This window comes from Bos indicus x Bos taurus, chromosome 24 (genome assembly GCF_003369695.1).
Source record: "Bos indicus x Bos taurus breed Angus x Brahman F1 hybrid chromosome 24, Bos_hybrid_MaternalHap_v2.0, whole genome shotgun sequence".
In the NCBI taxonomy this organism is placed as follows: Eukaryota; Metazoa; Chordata; class Mammalia; order Artiodactyla; family Bovidae; genus Bos; species Bos indicus x Bos taurus.
The window spans coordinates 39,952,830-39,974,262 of NC_040099.1; the positions used below are offsets into that span (position 1 = coordinate 39,952,830).

General features: G+C 43.6%; 1 protein-coding gene across 1 annotated transcript in view; it reads left to right on the forward strand.

The window, feature by feature from the left end:
- Positions 1-6,045: 6,045 nt before the first annotated feature.
- Positions 6,046-21,433, forward strand: part of ARHGAP28 (Rho GTPase activating protein 28) — a 139,713-nt gene continuing 124,325 nt past the window's right edge. Inside the window, exon 1 of the mRNA XM_027525571.1 lies at positions 6,046-6,601. Within this exon, the coding sequence (XP_027381372.1) occupies positions 6,426-6,601 (176 nt within the window). The 5' untranslated portion in view covers positions 6,046-6,425. The remainder of the gene's footprint in view (positions 6,602-21,433) is intronic.

Consider the following 21,433-nt stretch of genomic DNA (forward strand, 5'->3'; position numbering starts at 1 on the left):
GATCACAAAACTGATCAGAGAATACAGAACAGTTGCTGAAGGAAAATAGGTCCTGATGTCTTTTTAAAAATAGATGCTAAGAAAACAATAGGAAATTCAGAGTAATCTAAAAATTGTGTGTCCTTTTGAGAGCATTCAGAAAATAAATCTGTATAATTAGTGCCAATAAGTTTTAAAAAACATTTCAGGGTAAGAAATTCAAGAATTATCAGCTGACTTAGTGACAAAGGATTACTCATTACTTTCAAATACTTCTAAAATACTTGTTTCATTTAAGTATTTTCTCTTTACATAAATGAAATTTTGCATTCAGTTCAGTTCAGTTGCTCAGTCGTGTCCAACTCTTTGTGACCCCATGGATTGCAGCACACCAGGCTTCCCTGTCCATCACCAACTCTCAGAGCTTGCTCAAACTCATGTCCATTGAGTCGGTGATGCCATCCAACCATCTCATCCTCTGTCATCCCCTTCTGCTGCCTTCAATCCTTCCCAGCATCAGGGTCTTTTCCAGTGAGTCAGTTCTTCGCATCAGGTGGCCAGAGTATTGGAGTTGCAGCTTTAGCATCAGGCCTTCCAATGAATATTCAGGACTGATTTCCATTATTTTGCATTAAATCCTCCTACTTTTATCCAATTTTTCTAGAGGATTTTCAGGAAGTGGTGAATGTGTGTGTAAGATGGAGTTTTGACAGAAGTAGCATGTGTCTCTAGGTAGGTAAGAACTGTGCCTTCGTTTCCGGCAGTACAGCTCTGTTGGCTCTGAAACCTCAGACCCTCTTGCCGGGAGACCAGCAGTCAGCATTGCAGGGACTCCTGTAGCCACAGCTGTCTTCCTGTTCTGGTGCTAAACGACCATCCCAGCAGCAGTTTTGCCAGATAAGCAGCCACAAGAGACACTTTCCTTTTGTCCATGACGAGCTCCTGCATAAAGGCCCTGTGTTATTGCCCTTCCTGGTGAGGTCGGCTATGTAGGGCTACGTACATGCTTCATAATCTTACTGCCCTGTCACATACTTGGCACCCAGAGTTCGTGAGGATTTTCCAGATAAGCTTCATTAATGTGAATTAAATCTGACTCATCCCTCAGTATAGGTTATGAAATACCTTTGGAATTCTGAAGAGGAGGCTGTTTAGTCTTGAAGGTAGAACACAAATGATGCTTCTAGAAAGGCTGAGCTGGGATGGGGTAGGAGAGAGAAGGGACCCCACATCTGCTGAGCATTTGGGACAAGCTCAGTACCAGGCAGGATTGGTGTTTGGCAGATGCTGTTTCATGTATCTGACTGTCTGTTAACTCTTGGAGGAGATTCCTTGCTTTTCAAATTAAGAAATTTAAACAGGGAAAAATTAACACAGAGAGTGAGTAGCAAATCCATAATTCAGACTCAGACTCAACTCTGTCTGACCCTCTTTGGTCGACCAACCTTCCACCTCTGTGTATCTGGAAAGTGCAGACTCTTTGTGCAACTGTAGATCACGTATGTCACTGCCCTCTAATGCCTCATACATGTGATTCCACTGACAGATTTACAAGGCAGCATGAAACAGTGAATTCTAAGAGCAGTTAGTAAACTATATATATTATATATATGTGTATGCACGCATGCATGCTCAGTCGTGTGCGACTCTACCACCCCATGAACCATAGTCCACCAGGCTCCTCTGTCCATGGGATTTCCCAGGCAAGAATACTGGAATGGGTTGTGTAGCAAACAAGCATTTTCCCTCTACTGTGGTCCCTAGTCTAAGTAAACTGGAAATGCTGCTCCTGTGCGCTGAATGGCCGCTGTCTACCACAAGGGCAATATATCAACCCAGTTCCCAGATAGAGAATCTTTCCCAGGGTCCCTGGTCGCTCCAAGGGCAAATCAACGGTCACATTCTTGTGCAGTCATCCCCAGCCCAGTGGTTCCAGCAAGTCAAACACGTGACTGCTCGGTCCACAATCCAGACTCTACTAGTTCCACAATCCCGTATCTGTCATTCCGAAATCCAAAAAGCCCTCAGGTCTGGAAGCTTTTCCGTAACTCATTTTGAGTGTAAAACCCTGTTGAGACCTGGACTTAGCTGGTGACAGAGCATCTGATCTGACGGGACTTTATTTATCTTGTGTCCTTCTCCCTCGTGGAGGAGTCCTCGCACACGCCTGTGGACTTGCTGCTGCTTCTGCTCACAGGGCACCGCCCAGATCTCGTGGGGCTGCTTATCAGGCAGGATCTGGGGTACTCAGCCCCGGTGGATGAGCAGAGTTTGATAAAGGACTGTCTGTAACAGTGTGTGGGTGGGTGAAGGACCAGCAGAGATGCATGAGGGCAGGAGGGAGGGATTATGTGATGAAGCAGGCTCTGGTACCGCCCCAGGTGTGAAGGGCCAGACAGAGGCAGAGTTCAGGAATCCAGGGAGAGAGCAGGGGAGATCACAGTCAAGCGTTCTGGCTGGCAGCCGAACCGCAGAGAAGAGCCTGGGAAATACATTCACCCTGGTTCTCCCCTCTCCCTCGACTCAATGGACATGGGTTTGGGTAGACCCCGACAGTTGGTGATGGACAGGGAGGGCTGGTGTGCTGCGGTTCATGGGGCCACAAAAAGTCAGGCACGACTAAGTGACTGAACTGAACTGAACTCGAGATCTGCTGGCGCCTCTCTGATCGCACCCTGTTTGTGTGTGAAGTCGCTCAGTCGTGTCCAACTCTTTGCGACCCCGTGGAGTGTAGCCACCAGGCTCCTCTCTCCATGGGATTCTCCAGGCAAGAATACTGGAGTGGATTGCCATTTCCTTCTCCAGGGCATCTTCCCAACCCAGGGACTGAACCCCAGGTCTCCTGCATCGCAGGCAGATGCTTTCTCCTCTGAACCACCAGGGAAGCCCTGATCGCAGCCTACCTAAAGCCAAAGGCGAGAGAGCTCACTGAGGCAGACCAGAAAGTGAGCCGCCAGCACCCGGAGGGGTGCGAGGGCGGCGAGTGGATCTAAACGGCAAAAGGTGAGTGTCTTGTACAGCGTATCCTGTAATGGGGCTTCCCTGGTGGCGCAGCAGTAAAGAACCCACCTGCCAATGCAGGGGACTCAGGAGATGAGGGTTCGCTCCCTGTGTTGGGAAGATCCCCTGGAGAAGGATATGGCAACCCACCCTAGTCTTCCCACCTGGAGAATCCCATGGACAGAGGAGCCTGGCAAGCTACAGTCCATGGGGTCACAAAGAGTCAGACACGACTGATGACTGCATGCACACACATATCCTATAATATCTAATACATGTGCCCCACCAGCTTTATGAAACCCCAAAACTCAAAAATGCTTATAGAGTCATCATTTATTAAATCAACAGCACATATCCACATTCGAAAAATATTAACACATACAAGTGAAACTTTTTTTTTTTTTTTCCAGTTTTCAGTGCCTGTTCTCCAGGTGAGAATACTGGAGTGGGTAGCCATTTGCTTCTCCAGGGGATCTTCCTGACCCAAGGATCAAACCCAGGTCTCCTGCATTGCAGGCAGATTCTTTACCATCTGAGCTACGAGGGAAGTCCCATAGAGACTTAGGAACCACTTATAATCCTTGGCTACCCTGAAAATTGGAACTGTTGCATTCAAGAGTGCTATCTCATTCACTGATTCATCGATTTCTGTGTTCACTCAGCAGTATTCACTACTGAGTCAGAACTCTGCAAAACATGGGCTCTGGGATGTAGCAACAAAAATGTGACACTAGCATTTCTAACAGCTTACAACTTAGAAGACATGATTTGTTGCAAAATAGTAATACCACTCTGGGTTAGCAAAGTTTCGTCTCAAACCTATGTCGTTGCTATGGGCTTCCCTCTGAGACGATTTCGTGGCCACGTCTGGACTCAGTGGGGAGCACTCCTCTGCTCTATTGGCTCTGTGTGATGAGGGTCCAGGAACCAGGCATGTGCTTAGCGCACACACGATTCTGGCTGACTGTGCTTTCAGTGCATGGCAAGATGGGGCGGTTCCCACCACAGGAGCAGGAGCAGCGTCCTCAGGAGGGCAGGAGGAGGGGTTCCTTTGAATTTGGAACACCTGAGAAGACTTCTTGGGGGTGGGTGGGTGGTTTTAAGGATTTCCAGACTGGAAAAGGACAGGGAAGAGCAAAGGCAAGGTAAGAACTTGAGAAAGGTTGGTGTAAGTGGGCCGCGAGGACTTGGGAGTACAAAAGTAGTAGGTGACCAAAACAGAAGAAAGAACCTGTTCTAAGGGACTTGGACTTAATTCTGCAGCAAGTGGGTTACAACTGAGGGTTTTTAGTGGGGGGAAGGGGGGCGGGTCTTGTGTTTAGGGAAAATCACTCTTCCAGCACTTTGAATGTCGGGGAGGGCTGAAGGGAGGGAAGAACACTGTCACCCAGGAAAGAGATGCTGACTCGAGAACAAGGACAGCAGTGATGACGATAGAAAGAAGGGCTGGCAGATATTTTGAGAAAGAAATGACAGCTGGGATCACTGTTTGGAGGGAGGAGCCAAAGTGACTCCAGGGTGTCTAAAATACGAATATTCAAGAGAAAGCAGAGGAGGCCCCTGAAAGTAGCATCAGGGAGCTCTCTGCCATGTTGGACCTGAGTCATGGCCAAAATATTTCCAAGGAAATACACTGCAGGTATTTAAAATTGTGAGTCTGTTGTTCAGAAACAAGCAAGTGCCAAGGAGAAATCCCATGCCTGGGAAAGTTTCAGCTACTCTAATTCCTTAGGGTAATTCCAAAAATCAAAAAGTTGTAAAAGTCACATATTTTTTAAAAAGTTTAGTGTCAAAAGTTATTTGGTGACAAACTTGACCTTGATAAACATAAGACTATTGGTAGACCTTATTTATCCCTCTTAAGGTCATTTATTTGCTGAAGAAATAAAATATTTGAATACAGCGGTGCTGTCTCAAACTGCACTAGACAGGTTTCTAAATAAAATGGGTTTTTGTTGTTGTTGTTTCAGACATTAAGTCATGTTCCACTCTTTGGACCCCATGGACTGTAGCCGGCCAGGTTCCTCTGTCCATGAGATTCTCCAGGCAAGAATACTGGAGTGGGTTGCCATTTCCTCCTCCAGGGAATCTTCTAAACCCAGGAATTGAATCCATGTTTCCTGCTTTACCTCTAAGCCACATGGGGAAGCCCCACTACCTACCTTACAGGATTGTTCAAAGAGCTAATGTATAGGATCAGTAACTGTTAGTCATTATTATCTCACCTTTTAATCAACCAAACATTTTCCAAAAAGCCATTTTGGATCATCGTTTGTTTTTGTCTTCCCAGTTTCTGAAAGAGCAATGAAAACAAATGTCTCCCTTCTCGGTGAAAGTGAAGGAAGCAACAGAGAGAACCAGCATGTACTTAGTGAGATTACTCTCTGGTTCAGGGATACAGAAACAGACCCTGAGAGACTGAGTCTTAGCAGGACCCAGGTCGCCCCTCAGTAAGGGGTAACCTAGGTTCCCAGGGGAGAATAAGTGCCAGCAAGTCAAGCGCTTGGACAGGGTGGGCCTTTTTATAGGGTGAGATGTTTTGGTGAGATGTTTTGCTTCTCCTTTTCATCGATTAGAAAGAGTGTTCTTTAAAGATGCATTTCAGACCCCAAATTTCTGAATATGCTACCTTTACCCGCCTCCCTGCCGGGTCCCTGGACCCCTCTTCAATAACCACCTCTGGGAAGAACATGCTCTCTTCGCCTAAGGATCAAGTCTAGTTTTCTCCCATTCTAAAGGCAGTATCTGAATTTGATGGGGATGGGGAGGAGGGCAGGGACGCGGGGCCAGGCAGAGTTTGGTGATTGTGGCACCCAGGGTGAGGGAGGTGCTCAGCCTGTCGCAGGAGGGCAGTTCCTGCCCCAGAGGCAATCAAGTCCACTGTAACCGGACTAAGTAAACAGCAACGTAATCCGCTTCTTCAATTTTTCATGTGGATGCTTTAAATGAGAGAGTCCCATCTTCTCCCTCTCCTCCCCACGTTGGAGGCGGCCCCTCGGCCGCTTAGCACGGGCTCCCAGGCGCGGTTTTTTCTCGGCTCCAAGCTGCCGAGCAGGAAACGCTCCCGGCCGCGGGATAAGCCTCCCGCTGGAAGGGGTGGGGGCGGGGGCAAGAAAGGGAAAAAGGGAAAGAAACAAAAGCGAGAAAAACTTGACCCGAGCTGCCAGCGCGAGCCTCCGACGATCGCGGCGGGCTTCGGGTTTCCCAGAAGCGGGGATCCCACACCCCAGCCACCCCAACGCCACCCCCGGCCCCCCACCTCGCCCTCCCCGCCCCAGCCCGCGGGGCTGGTGGGCGTGGACTCGAATCCATGCTAATGAGCCGCGCGGCGGGCGGGGCGGCGATCCCGCGCCCCTGACAGCCCGGCCGCGGGAGGAGCCCCGGCCGCGGGAGCCCGACGGCCGCGCCTCCCCGCCCCGCCGGGGACCGGGCCGGTGCGCTGGCCCATGCTGGTCCCCGCCTTTGTTCTCCGGCCGGAGCGGAGCCATGCGCGGCTGACGATGGAAGTGGAGGACTCGGGCGGCGTGGTGCTCACCGCCTACCACTCGTACGCGCGCCCCCCGCCGCCCAGCCCCGAGCCGCGCTGCGCGCCCCGGGCGACCGCCAGCCTCCCCGGCAGCAGGTACCCACATCGCCCACCGGGCACGAGTCTCCTGGGCTGGGGGGGTGGGGGGTGGTGGTTTCACAGGCAGCTGGGTCTTCTGCCAGAGCAGAGGACCACCATCGTCCGATTGTGGTTTCAAGTTTTAGTGGACGCGATGAGTGAGCCTGTGGTTCTTTGTATTGTCCTCTGAAGACGTTGGCCAGGAGAGGTTAGCAGAGTTGTGTTCTTATACAACTTGCTGGTAATAGGCATATGCCTCGTTTCTGCCAGATTCATCTATTGAACTATTGGAGAATTAAAAAAAAATGAAGCAGCAGCAGAAAATAGAAAAGAAAGTAAAATGTATTATCTTAAACCTGCAAACACTATCGAGAACTTTTTAGTAACATTTCACATTAGCTAAAACACAGATGGAGAGATTCTCCAAAAAGGAAATCTCCGTAGACCTTTAAAAACGATTTTACTTGTAGATTAAAAAAAAAAACAAAAAACAAAAAAAAACAACTTTTGAATGTATACATACATTGGTATCACTGTTGTTTTATTGCTAATGTTGACTGTTTATAAATGCAATTCTAATTTTCCTTTAGGTCAAAAGAGGTCTGAAAGCTTTTCACTATGTGCATTTTAGATTTCATAAATCAGGGATCTAGCTTAATTACGTTATTGGTGTTCATCTATTTGACGCAAGATCAAGGCTGGCAAGACTTCTGTTAAGTAAACGAATGTAAGACCCTTAAAAAGTTATCTTGGATGTTCAGATATATTACACTAGTAAGTGAGATGGTTTGATGTCTCTGACACATATTTAGGGGAAATAGTATTTGTTTAAATGTGACTATCTGCCATGCATCCATTGAGCAATGGTTTTCTTTACCAGTGGGGAGTTTGAGTGGTGTACTTTTCTGCATGTTTATTTTCAGTAATTTTTTCCTCTTGCTTTTATCTTTAGTTGTGATAAGGATTACTTGTTTCCTAATTTAATGGACTTGCAAGACTTTTAGCAGATTGTGACTTTATTTCAAGAGGTATCCTCTTGGCTAGCATCCATGAGAAGAACAACCTGCATTGGCATGAGACCTGGGCTGGGCTTGGCTAACAAAGAAAATATCATTTCTTTCAAAAAGAGCAGGTTGAGTGAAATCTAATTTTTATATAAAGACAATGAGAAAATAACATTTTTTCCTTCCAGTTTTAAGAGCCATGCACATTATTTTAAAGGCTAATTGAAGGTACAAACATGTGTTTGTCTTTCGGGTATTTTCTTTTCTAAGCATGATGGTCGACTCTAATCACTCAGATTATGAGGAACTAAATAGACATACTGGTGAGAGGTGGGCGCCGGGTTTGCACATTGCTAGCTGGTCCTGGTGTGGCTGCCCCCGTCTGTAGCCCTCTGCAGCTGTCTAAGAGTGGAGCCAGATCATGCCCTTTGGGCTATCCGAAATTACATCCCTTTCCAAAGCAGACTGGAGAAGTTCCATCTGCTCAGCATGCGGTCTTCTGGGATAATAATATATGAGAGCAGGAGTTGCCTATCCCAGCTGGTGCTTTACCGTACAGTTGCCAATTAGACTTATGTTGCCCCAACTTTGCATCTTTGGTGACTGCCCTGCACCCCCTGTGGGGGAACATTTGTGCCCCTCACCCTCTGATGCAAGAGATAGATGACCCCTGCCCCCTGCAACCGAATTGTGAGAGAATAGCTCAGTTCCTCGGTTCTCAGTAACAGCAATCCAAAGGGGGTCCCTGTTCTTACAGGGAGCTGAGGACACCATCAGTCATGCGTCTGATAACAGAAATAATCAGGCCTGAATTATTAACCTTTGACTCACTAACTACTGATCAATACTCCCTTTCAAGCCAAGGAGCAAGAATGTATTGTTCCACTTATGAAGAGAGCACTCTCTCTTTCAAGAGTACCCTCTCCTTGAAATTGCTTACATATGTGTAGCATATTTGTGGAGTAGTGACCAGGGTGGCACTAGGAAGCATGGGCTATTGTATCTGATTTCCTGAGTATCAACATTCTTTAGCTCTGGGTAGCGTAGTTTATTTCAGAGCAAGTCATCTGCTTATTCTCCAAGCCTATACTTCATCTAACTTTATGTGCTTTTGATTTTTTTTTCTTTTGGCCTATTTTTTTCCCCACTAAGATATAGTTTCTCTCCCTTTCTCTTTCTCTCTCGCCCTCTTTTCTATTCTCTTTTCTTCACTGTTGTATCCTGAGTGCCCAGATCAGTGTCCAGCCACTGCAGGAGCTCAATAAGTTAATGAATTCCTACCAAATGGCCAAGGTAAAATGGAAGCATTTATAACAGCATGAGTCAACCTATTTGCACCTACTATGTCCCAGAAACACAGTAGGCATTAGTGATACAACGATGAATGAAATGAAAGAGCCTGCCTTGAGAATGTAGCCTTGTACCTTTCAGACCAGTAGGATTTTTAGAAAAAAGCTGGAAATAAGTGGTAACATTTCAAAATCAAGAGGCTTCAGATATGAACTTCAGTTTCCCATTAAAAAAAAAACAAAAAACAAAGGATCCAACAACTCAGGCCTGCACAGGCTGAAGCTGCGTCCTGGATTCTCCATTTCACACCTCTCCCTGTTACTCTTCAACACTGAAGATGGGTGTCCATTGTAATTTTTTGGGGGGCCTGCCCATTTTATTTTATTAAAGTATCCAGTATAAAGTACACTTGCCAGTTACTCAGGCTTGAGGTCAGACTGCCAGACTCTGTTCATCACTTACACCATTTCCTACCATGTGACCTTGGGGAGCCTGCTTCAGCTACTTAGACTAGTGTCTGACACCAAGGAAGAGACTATTACCGCTTTTAATCACAGTTGTTGATGTCAAGAGGAGTAAAATATTTTTGATACCTATTTTCCATACTTACTCATGCAGGAAAGACACTCAAGTACTAAGCATTTGTTGGGAGAGAAAAAGCAATTCCTTATTTCACAAACATCTATATTTACATTCTGTTGTAAGGATAAAAGAGAATGAAGGATTATAAATTCTCAGTTCTGTTAAAACAGATGGTTGGAGTTGTCCTTAGAATCATGTGATTTTTAGGAAGCTCAGTTCCTAGACCTTTATTCAGAATCGAGAGTGAAATATATGTTCAAAATGATTTCACTTAGAAAATGAAAAGTAGCTGAAGATGAAGGTAGATATTTTGTTTTTCAAAGGTTTCCTAAATTATATGCAAATAACATATACAACATTTTTTGGTGAAGGTACAGTTTAAATGACCATGAGTGTTTCTGATGTTTTTCCAAAGATACCATAAACTTCCTGAAAGAGGACAAAAATAGAGTAGGAAAAAGAGCCAGCTGTTCCTCAAAAACAAATAGAGAAGCTCCCCAAGGTTATCCTAGGAATTCTAACTCTACGGCAATTTTAAAACTTTCGTCCAGGCCATATTGTTTCCTAATAGCATAACTATTCATCCTAATGGGGATGATTTGATTAAACTAGAATTAGTGATGAATAGAAAGTAAATATTTTATTTGTGGAGAAGACTAAAATTAACAACTTTTAGTGACATATTTATGGGTACTTTTCTGGAAAAATATTAATTAATTATAAAAAGACATTTATTTCAAGGTGCCAGCTCTCATTCAGTTAAGTATTAATGTAGGTCCATGTGAGCTTATAAACATATACACAGGTACACCAAATTCTGGGGCCTAGTAGGTATACTTTCTAGAGGATTCAGAAAGAGTAATGGAACTAGAATTCTTCGGAGAGAATAAGGTATTTAGAGATCGTTCCTCATACGATAGTTGAAACTGGAGTAGGTGTCTCTGGTTTCTTTTTACAGCGGGGTCCTTGCTGATTGTAGGTGGCTCCCTGTGTAGAGCTGTTGGAAAACATCTGGCACATTTCCTTTGATCATGTCATTTGGCTAAATATTTTGCCAGTTGCTCTGTCCATTTTTATCTTGCTCTGTTCTCCCTGATCATTAATCCTTAATGTTTCCAAACAAATTCAGGGAACTTAGAGTGTTGTAGAATCATTAACTTTCCCTTAACTCTTTTTTTTTTAAATTTTTTAAAAATTAATTTATTTTAATTGGAGGATAATTACAATATTGTGGTGGTTTTTGCCATACATAGACATGAATCCACCACAGGTGTACATGTGTCCCCTCATCGTGAACCCCCCCTCCCACCTCCCTCCCCACTCCATCCCTCTGGATTGTCCCAGAGCACCGGCTTTGAGTGCTCTGCTTCAGATTCCCTGGAGAAGGAAATGGCAACCCACTCCAGTATTCTTGCCTGGGAAATCCCATGGACAGAGGAACTTGGCGGGCTGCAGTCCATGGAGTCGAAAAGAGTTGGACATGACTGAGTGACTAAACAATAACAGTACTAGTAACGAAACTATAGACTTTATTCTGATTTCACAAGTTTTTCCCACTAGAATTGGGATTTTTCTGTTGTAGGATTGCATCTGGGATTCCGTATTGCACTTGGTCATGATGCCCAAACCTCCTGCATAATCCACGATGGTCTGTTGTCTTTTGTGACCTTGCCACTTTAGAAGGACCAGTTGGTTGTTGTAGGCAGTCCCTCACTTTGGATTGGTCTTATGTCTTCTCTTGATTGGATAGAAGTTATGCATTTTGGGCGAGAATTTCACTGAATGATGTCAGGCCTTTCTCAGTACATCATTTTGGGGGTTCATAATGTCACGGTCTTGTTGATGTTAGCTCTCATCACCTGGTTAAGGTGTTGTTTGCAGGTTGTTACAGGTTTCCCTATGTAAATTAATCAGTATCTTGGGATAATTTTTGATGGTGCTAACATCCTGTTAACTCCTCAAACTTTCTTCCTCTGATTTTCTTGTCCATATATGGATCTTGCCAATAACATTTATTACAGTGATGTTCTAATGATTTTCTATTTTTCTCATTCCTTCTACATTTATTTTACAAACTATAAAATCTACATTCAGTATTCTCTCTAATTTTATTATATGTGCCGTTTTTGCCCTTAAAAAGTCAACCAATATATTTTAACCTACTTTTTTTTTTCAGCTTTGCCACAGCATACAATAAAAAGGGTTAGTTTTACCTGGTCTGAGTTTGTGAAACCTATAATGATAAAATTCCTAATTTTCAAAGTACATTGTTTTTTGGAAGCAAAATTTTATTCCACAATGACAACATTGTTAACTGACTGTACTCCAATATAAAGTTAAAGGTTAGTATGAAAGAGGCTTCCCAGGTGGTGCTGGTGGTAAAGAACCTGCCTGCCAAAGCAGGAGATGTGAGATGTGGATTTGATCCCTGGGTCAGGAAGATCCCCTGGAGGAGGGCATGGCAAGCCACTCCAGTATTCTTGCCTGGAGAATCCAATGGACGGAGGAGCAGGCTTCAATCCACGGGGTCACAAAGAGTCAGACACGATTGAAGCAAAGTTGCTGAATTAAATGCTGTGTTCGGGGACGGTGGGTATTAGCGTCCACTTTGTCTGATTTGCTACCGAGGATGCTCTGATGGGAATCTTCTCCCCTTAGCAGTGTCTTGAGATGTTACTTGAATGGTTTGCAGATGTGTCACACGAAATAAACATTCTAGTTTGCATATAATCAAAATTTCTTCTCATTTCATCCTTAAACCAAGTAATTTCACTTCCAAGATCATTCCCATTCTCTGTTTTCTCAATCTGTGGTCTCTTGATACCAGTTCTAGCCAAGAATAGAAGTAAAATGGTCTATAGAAAAGCAATGGAAGAGAATAAAATGTTTCTCAGAAGAATTAAATGATAGACTTTGTTTTGTTTTTAAGTCTCTTTGGATGAAAATATTAAGTCAAATGTATCTACAAATAGTGCAGAACCTCAATGACTGTCCTCATTAAGACGAGAATTGCAGTGCTATAGTATAGGCACTGACTGATGTGAAGTTGTTTGCTTTACAAGTGAATAGCTTAGAGTTAGTTGCTTTGCTGTGCGCTTGAAACGGTCACAACATTGTTAACTGACTGCACTCCAATATAAAGTTAAAGGATAAAAAAAGTAAATAGTGTATGTTGGTGTATTGTTTTCTTGCTTATGTAATTTAATTTAAATATTATTTATTGTTGCTATTTTTTTCTTTATTTTCAGGCAGATCTTAAAGCCACTAGTGGTACTTTTGTTCTTTCTAATATTGCTATTTTTAACATGCTTCGTGATTTACTTTTGATTAGATAGTCAAGCTGGTTAGAACTGTGTAAAGAAGATGCTGTTCAAACGACTAAAATATATAATCTCAGGAGAAATTTTGATAGCATTTATTTCCATTTCTTTGCGAATTTTTTGGTTTTCTTGTTTGCGTTCATGTTTTGCTGTGGTCTGGTTACTTGAGTTAGTGGGTTTTGTATAATGTTCTGTCTTTTATAACAAGGAATTCCATGCGTCCATTGTTCTGAGAATATTAGAGGATGTGCAGCAAAATGTTAACGTTATGTGGGAAAACTTAGAGTGGAAACTAAAAGTAGTGGATTGTTTTTATTATATATCATCTTCCTAAATATTCACAGATTATGACATATTCTTTGAGTATCAGATGTTTTACATCAGTCTTCAATAAATGAATATTACAGATAAAACTGTCTATTTGACAGACATTCACTGCCAAGTAATTCCAAGCGTGGGAGGACATCTACTAATGTCAAGTTGAGAACCAGCTGTGGTGTCTCGTGTTGCTCTTAATAACTGATTAAACCTGTGCATTCCATCTCTGATCCCTTTGACAGATAGATGATGACTGCACACAAACACGTAATACCAAGGACAGGAAGCAGAAGGAGGAACTGGAAACCAAAGAGAGGAGTATGTAGTAGTTTTAAATTGTCCAACACCTGAGATCTATGTGTACCGTCTTAGTTATTCTGAGTTGTATATCTTTTATGTATAAGAGAGAAATCTTTATTCCTATCTTAAATTTTCTGGTCAGTGGACCAGATTTGCTCTTGTAACTCTGTAATGTATAAGGAAAAGAATTCCTTCGAAGTTTCCTGTTCAGTGTTTAGAAAACAATGGACATGTGTTTGTCTTTATACAAAGACCGATCAACAGATTTATATTTTTTAGAGCTATAGAGAAACCTGACAGGTGTTTAGAACAAAAAGGTTAAACTTACTAAAATGCCATTTTAACTAATAATATGATGTTTGATCTCTTTCCTTCACACTTTTCCCCGCCTTCATTACCATACTGAAAAAAACCAACAGAGTAGCCAAAGTTAACAGATCAGTGGTTGGGACTGAACCCGTATTTAAGTGGCTGGGGATATAAAGCAAAACAGAAGAGAATAAATGTTGTTAAAGAAGAAAGGACTAAGCTTCCTTTCTGAAGATTTCCTTGACAGTTGTAGCCAGAAGTTTTCACCTACCATAACAATAATGATCATTTGGTAATTCATCACATGCTGTCCTGTGGTGTCAATTCTGTTTTTTTTTTTTCCCCCCCAAAAGTCCTCATTTTATTGATAGCTTACCGTGCTTGGCATGCACTGTCTCATTTAATCCTTCCCACAATCCAGTGATGTAGGAGGAAACTGAGGCACAGAGAATCAGCCTGAGATCACATAGCAAGGTGATAACGGTCTTTCAGAAACTGGTGCTTATAACCTGTTATTTAAATCTTGAAACATTATTTTGTATATTATGGATTTAGTGTTTTTCTGCTGCAATTTGGTTATAGGTTTATTGAGAGCAGGGACAGCATTATCATATCCCCACTTAGCAACCAGCAATAGTAACTCTCCCACAGTAGATATTATGCTTCAGTTCAGTTCAGTTCAGTTGCTCAGTCGTGTCCGACTCTTTGTGACCCCATGAATCACAGCACGCCAGGTCTCCCTGTCCATCACCAACTCCCGGAGTTCACTCAGACTCACGTCCACCGAGTCAGTGATGCCATGCAGCCATCTCATCCTCTGTCATCCCCTTCTCCTGCCCCCAATCCCTCCCAGCATCAGAGTCTTTTCCAATGAGTCAACTCTTCACATGAGGTGGCCAAAGTACTGGAGTTTCAGCTTTAGCATCATACCTTCCAAAGAAATCCCAGGGCTGATCTCCTTCAGAATGGACTGGTTGGATCTCCTTGCAGTCCAAGGGACTCTCAAGAGTCTTCTCCAACACCATAGTTCAAAAGCATCAATTCTTCAGCACTCAGCCTTCTGCACAGTCCAACTCTCACATCCATACATGACCACAGGAAAAACCATAGCCTTGACTAGACGGACCTTTGTTGGCAAAGTAATGTCTCTGCTTTTCAATATGCCATCTAGGTTGGTTATAACTTTCCTTCCAAGAAGTAAGCATCTTTTAATCTCATGGCTGCAGTCACCATCTGCAGTGATTTTGGAGCACCCCAAAATAAAGTCTGACACTGTTTCCACTGTTTCCCCATCTATTTCCCATGAAGTGATGGGACTGGATGCCATGATCTTCGTTTTCTGAATGTTGAGCTTTAAGCCAATTTTTTCACTCTCCACTTTCACTTTCATCAAGAGGCTTTTGAGTTCCTCTTCACTTTCTGCCATAAGGGTGGTGTCATCTGCATATCTGAGGTCATTGATATTTCTCCTGGCAGTCTTGATTCCAGCTTGTGTTTCTTCCAGTCCAGCATTTCTCATGATGTACTTACTCTGCATATAAGTTAAATAAGCAGGGTGACAATATATAGCCTTGACATACTCCTTTTCCTATTTGGAACCAGTCTGTTGTTCCATGTCCAGTTCTAACTGTTGCTTCCTGACCTGCATACAGGTTTCTCAAGAGGCAGGTCAGGTGGTCTGGTATTCCCATCTCTTGAAGAATTTCCCACAGTTTATTGTGATCCACACAGTCAAAGGCTTTGGCATAGTCAATAAAGCAGAAATAGATATTTTTCTAGAACTCTCTATCCAGCGGATGTTGGCAGTTTGATCTCTGGTTCCTCTGCCTTTTCTAAAACCAGCTTGAACATCAGGAAGTTCACGGTTCACGTATTTGAAGCCTGGCTTGGAGAATTTTGAGTGTTACTTTACTAGCATGTGTATGCTTAGTGTTGATTTAATCATTTTTTTGCAATCATGACTATTCTGTTTAAATGGAATAAGCATGGAGTAGGTTAATTGTGAATGGATATAATTTGAGAAATTTTGTTACCCCTTGAAGGGAAATAATGGGATTTTTTTTAAAATGTAAAAGCTGTATTCTTGCCCTCTTGCAGTCTCATTTAGGTAACAGTATTTTAAAAATGGACAAAATGTATTATAGAAGTCAGCTTGATCATGAAAGTGAGATCCAAGCAATTTGGGGTTATAGGAAATATTCCCTGGACTCTTTTTTAGGCAGAAGGAAGGGAAGGCATTTTTTAATCCTTTAACCTGTAGGTTCATGTTCTTAGAATTTTTTCATTTTAGTTTTATCAGTTGTTTTCTCTAACTACTAAGACAGATTTCTACGGCTAAAAACATATGTTTCATTTTGTTCTTTCCATGTGATCTATAACGTAGTTCTTAATGCAGGTCAAGAAACAGGCTCCAGGAGAATTATCGGGGTTTTCCTTTTGTCTCTCCTAATATTCAGTCAGGTTTTCACTTTATCTTGACTCTGAAACCAACCAAGGGATAAGCAGCTCCTGGACCTTGCCTTTGTGCAGACCAGGTCTGTTCTAAATGTTGCTCAAAAACTTAGGATAAGTTGAGCTAGATTGTACAGTCCAGTCTGGACTCCGGGCCATCCCTAGTCTCCTGTCCGCCTGAGCACAGTCCTTGTCCCTCAGTGACCCTGGAGCCACGGATGATGCTGAACCAAAATTGGGCTTCAAGGATTTCTGTTTAGAAAACAAACCCAGGGCTCATTGCAGTCTGGACTTGAATCTTCTGGAGAGGTCAGAGTCCACAGAGTGGCCTCCAGGCACTTGTGTTCATTTTCCAGGGGATTCATTTTGATCAGCTTTGTTTTTCAGAACACTGGAACTATTAAAGACTGGACGGTCATTTTAGTTATACATAAACAGTGTGGTCTGGGCTTCTCTGCCAACTGCCATGTCTTTAGAAGTGTTCTCTATTTTTAACCAGCCGAGTTGTTCAGAGTATATTACTAATAGGAACTGAGCATCCTGCAAAAAAAGTAATGAGAGAGGACTAATCTCTGTGGTTCAGCTGGGGAGCAAAGAATGGAAAAGGGCCTTGTGGAATGCGTCAGGGCTCTGAGTTTGTCCTGCCGACCTCTGGTCACCCGCTCTCATTACCTCGGCACCTATGCTGGCCCAAGGCATGGACAAATGTGTTCTGGGAGCAGTCAGGCCAACAACAAGGAAAACATGGAGGCGGGGGAAACCGGAGACTTGATGGGAGACCATTAAATGTCCAGAACTGGAGAAAAGGTGGTGACCGTAATGAGAACGACATTTCCTTAGCTTCCTTTCAAACACTATTACGACTCCCCATGCTCGTTATCTCACCAGACTTAACTTGGAGAGTCTCGAAAACACACTCACTGTGACTTTTCATTGGCATCTTAAAGAAAAACATTTGCTGACCTCAGTCGAGCAGGCAATTAAATGGGAAAAGCGCTGACTGTTAAAGTTTCCGCAGATTCTGTTTTGAAAGAACAGATGATGCCTGGCCCCTGTGATTTTTAACATACCACAACTTCACTTCTCTCCTCCTCACTTAGAAAGCTCAGTGATTACAAGGTCCACTTGGCAACTATTTTGGTAAAATCAAAATTGTGCTTAGTTGCAGAAAGCCCCATGCCAGAGGACTCCCCCCTCTTCAGTTGCTGGAAGCTGGTAATTGGAAAAAGCAGGCCACGCTCTGCTTGTTTAAAGCTGTGTCATCCTTTGTGGGGCAGTGAGTCAACACCAGCTAAAACAACATGAGTCATTGTTTAGAAGAAGCCTAGGAGAAGCTGGTTTCAATTATACAGTCCTAAATAGACACGATACTACTCTTATCTATACTCAGTTTTATTGTGGAAGTTAAGGAACATTAGCACCCATTCTCTTTAGAGTTCATGGAAGTATTAATACAATACTTAGCTACTCAGAGGACTTTTGAAGGGGTCTTAAGAAGGAACTCTCTTCAGTTCATCTGAATTTTACACTTATTTCTTCTTCTGTCTCTTCCACTCCCCACTCCCACCTCTCTGCTCATACCCAGTTCAGATCATTGCAGTTTTAATCTGGTTTCAGAGCTGTTGGGTTAAAATCCATAAATTCACAGTTGTGGTCTTGTAACTGTTTGCTGCTTCTGTTCCAGGATCCCCCTGTGTCTTTATTTCTCTGGAGAGGAACGGATAGCTTTAAGGTGCACCATGATTGTGGGGCAGAGAAACACTTTGGAAAGCTAATGCACCGATCCAAGTAAAGACAATGAGAGTCTGGACGAGGATACAGATACAAGGGAATAATAAGGGAAGCCTGTGGGGAAAACAGCAATGAAGTTGCTGTGATTTGGTGATTAATGCATACAGGGGACCAGGAAAAACTCTTTTGAGTTTCTGTTTTGGAGTGTTATGAACTGACGCTTCCCTCATAGCTCAGCTGGTAAAGAGTCCGCCTGCAATGCACAGACCCTGGTTCGACTCCTGGGTTGGGAAGATCCGCTGGAGAAGGGATAGGCTACACACTCCAGTATTCTCGGGCTTCCCTGGTGGCTCAGCTGGTAAAGAATCTGCCTGCAGTGCGAGAAACCTGGGTTCCATCCCTGAATTGGGAAGATCCCTTGGAGAAGGGAACGGCTACCCACTCCAGTATTCTGGCCTGGAGAATTATACAGTCCATGGGGTCACAAAGAACTGAAATTGAGAATTCTGATGGATGAGCAGAAAGTGAACAGGAGAAATTTAGCCTGTGAAATTTGGAACTCAGCTGCTGTACCCAGCTCAGTTCAGTTCGGTTCAGTCACTAAGTCATGTCCCACTCTTTTTGACCCCATGGACTGTAGCACACCAGGCTTCCCTATCCCTCACCATTTCCCAGTTTGTTCAAATTCATGTCCATTGAGTCCAACCATATTGTCCTCTGTCGTTCCCGTCTCCTCCTGCCTTTAATCTTTCCCAGCATCAGGGTCTTTTCCAATGAGTTGGTTCTTTGCATCCAGTACCCAGATGATAGTTGGCTATACAAGTTGGAAACTCGGGCAGGAGATCAAGGCTGAGAGTTCTAAACTATTTACTTGCGGGAGACTTCAGCATTTGAGAGATGGTTAAAACTGGGACTGGATGAGATCTGGCAGGAGATTATAGTGTCTCTGTAGAGACAGCAGTGGAGCGAAGGTGGAACCCAAGGAGCAGCGCCAGGTGGAGTCAGGTAGAGCTTTGGGGACCCCTGATGGAGACTATTTGGGAACTTTCTGGAAGCTCAGGCATCAGACTTAGAATGAGTGGACAGCTGTATCAGGTATCTAAATGACCAGTAAGGTCAAAACTAAACATTGTCCACAGACTTTGTAGTGTAGATAACAATGGAGACCTTTGCTAGCCTGGGTCTGATGGAAATGAGAGGGGGAAGCCTGTTTGCTACAGGTTGGAGAGTGACTGAGGTCAGGAAGCAGAGGCGGCCAGGGGAACCTATTGTCAAAGCTTAGCTGTGAGAAGGTGGAAAGAGGAAGGCAGGACCAAGAGCGGAGCTTTTAAAATGAACTGAATATTGGCCAAAAGTCAAGAAAGAAACCTAGCACTTCTAAAATGTAAGACTTGAACACACTTGAGCTCCTGCTTATAATCCCGTGATAACATTTCTGCGTGTAGGATGAGCCTTTATCACTAGGCCCACAGTGGTGTGTCAGCGCTTCTGGGAGGGGAACACTGTTTACTTCATGGCTGACTCTCACTGCCTTCCCCCTCCTCCGATAAAGAGCCTGACACTCAGTAAGAGTCTTAACAAATTGCTGCTGAGTAAACCCTGCGGGGGCTGATCTGTGTAGATGTGGCCTCTCCTTGGGCCGAGGAGCTGTTAGGGAAGTCTTCCAAAATCTCGGTGTCGCTTCCTCTGTGAGGGCTGCCTCCTCTCCAAGCCACACTGCTCACTCCACCTCTGTGCCTTCTCTGCCTCTATACTCCTTATTATGCTTATCCCGCTACTTAATAGTAAGACTTATGTGGCTGACCTTTCCAAAGATGAGGAGGTTATTTATGCCCTGGACCATGTCTTATTCATCTCGGGTCCCTGGCACATACATGCTTATTCAGTAAGTGAACAATTAATTCACTAAATAATAGTGAAGCTATTTTAAATATATGATCATATTTTCATAATTGGCTATAGTGTTGAACCTAGAAGTATTAGAAATGTTGGACTGGTGTTGTGTTGGAGAATATACCGTCCTGATTTTGCATACTACCTGCTTTCCCAGAATCTACTAAACTAGCCTTTCGTCATAGGAAAACATAAACTCTTTGATGATATGCTATGAAGTAAAGATAGAAATCAAAGCTGGCAACAATTGTAAATGAACATGCCTTGACACATAAAACTGAGAGCAGCATGGATAATGAAAAGAAGGTAAATATAGCCTCCATTGTTTTAAAGATTAAATTTTGCTCAAGGGTCACTTCGCTTATTAAAACAAGAAGAATTTAAACTGATTTTTACAATAAAAGCGAAACTGAGCAACCTTCTACTGAGCCTCTGTATGCCATATACTCTATCAGGTTCTGGGGCTGCAAAAATGGTTACTCGTCTTTCAGTGAGAATAGATGGACTGTCATCAGGCATTTCAGTGGCATCTGAAGTACAGCTCGTTGAGGGTAGAAGTGATGTCTCTCTCTCTCTGTGTCCCAGCATTAGCCCCCAGACCCAGAGTGGACATTCAGTCTTTGAATGGTGGGAAGAATGGTGGAGGAAAATCTCATGAGATGCTCTGGGAAAGCAGAGAAGGTGTAACTAACGCTTGGGGCTACATTGTTGAGGATAAGACGTGGTTAAGGAAGCATCTGGGAGGGGTCCTAGCTAGATTAAGTCTTAAAGAATGAGCCTGGATTAGCAGGAGGAAGGAGACTGGGAAGAGTGTTTTGTCAGGAGCACCAGTCTGGGGAAAAGGAACAGTACACGTAGCCATGGTTGCTGGTGTGCTGAGGCTGGTAACAGGAGACCAGCCAAGGGGGAGGGACCACTCACTGTGCAGTCTGGGGAAAATGATGGAGGCAGGCTGAGCTTGGTTACATGTCCAGTTTTCTCATTAGGATAATGAAGGACTTCTACAGGCTGACCTCTAGGATCCCTCCTAACATAGAAATTCTCTTATTCTCTACAGTTAATTTGGTAAAGAGGGCAATCAGATAATCGGGGATTTTTAACCAAAACATGGACTCCTACCTGCCCTCATTTTGTAATAACATCTTTCCCCTTCTCCATTAGCTCTCTTGTGTAGATGATCTCTTGGGTACTTCTGTGGTCTCTGCGGGAAGCATGTATTGTCTCATGTGGTACCTTTGATTACTCTTAACCAAAATTTGATTCATTTCAAAGAAGCTACCAAAGGTAGAATGACTTGTCAGTAAGGTCTGTGTCTTTCATATTTTCTTTGAAAAATACAGCCGGTCCAATAAGCAGAACTGATTTTTGTTTTTCATGTGATTGTAAGTTGGTAGCCCAGTTAATAGCTTCCCTGGTGGCTCAGACAGTAAAGAATCTGCCTGAAATGCAGGAGACCTGGGTTCAGTCCCTGGGTTGGGACGATCCCCTGGAGAAAGAAATGGCAACCCACTCCAGTATTCTTGCCTGGAAAACCCCATGGACAGAGGAGCCTGGCGGGCTACAGTCCATGGGGTCACAAAGAGTCGGACACAACTAAGCGACTAAGACACACACAGCCCAGTTAATAGGGGTGTTAGGTACTGTTGAAGAGT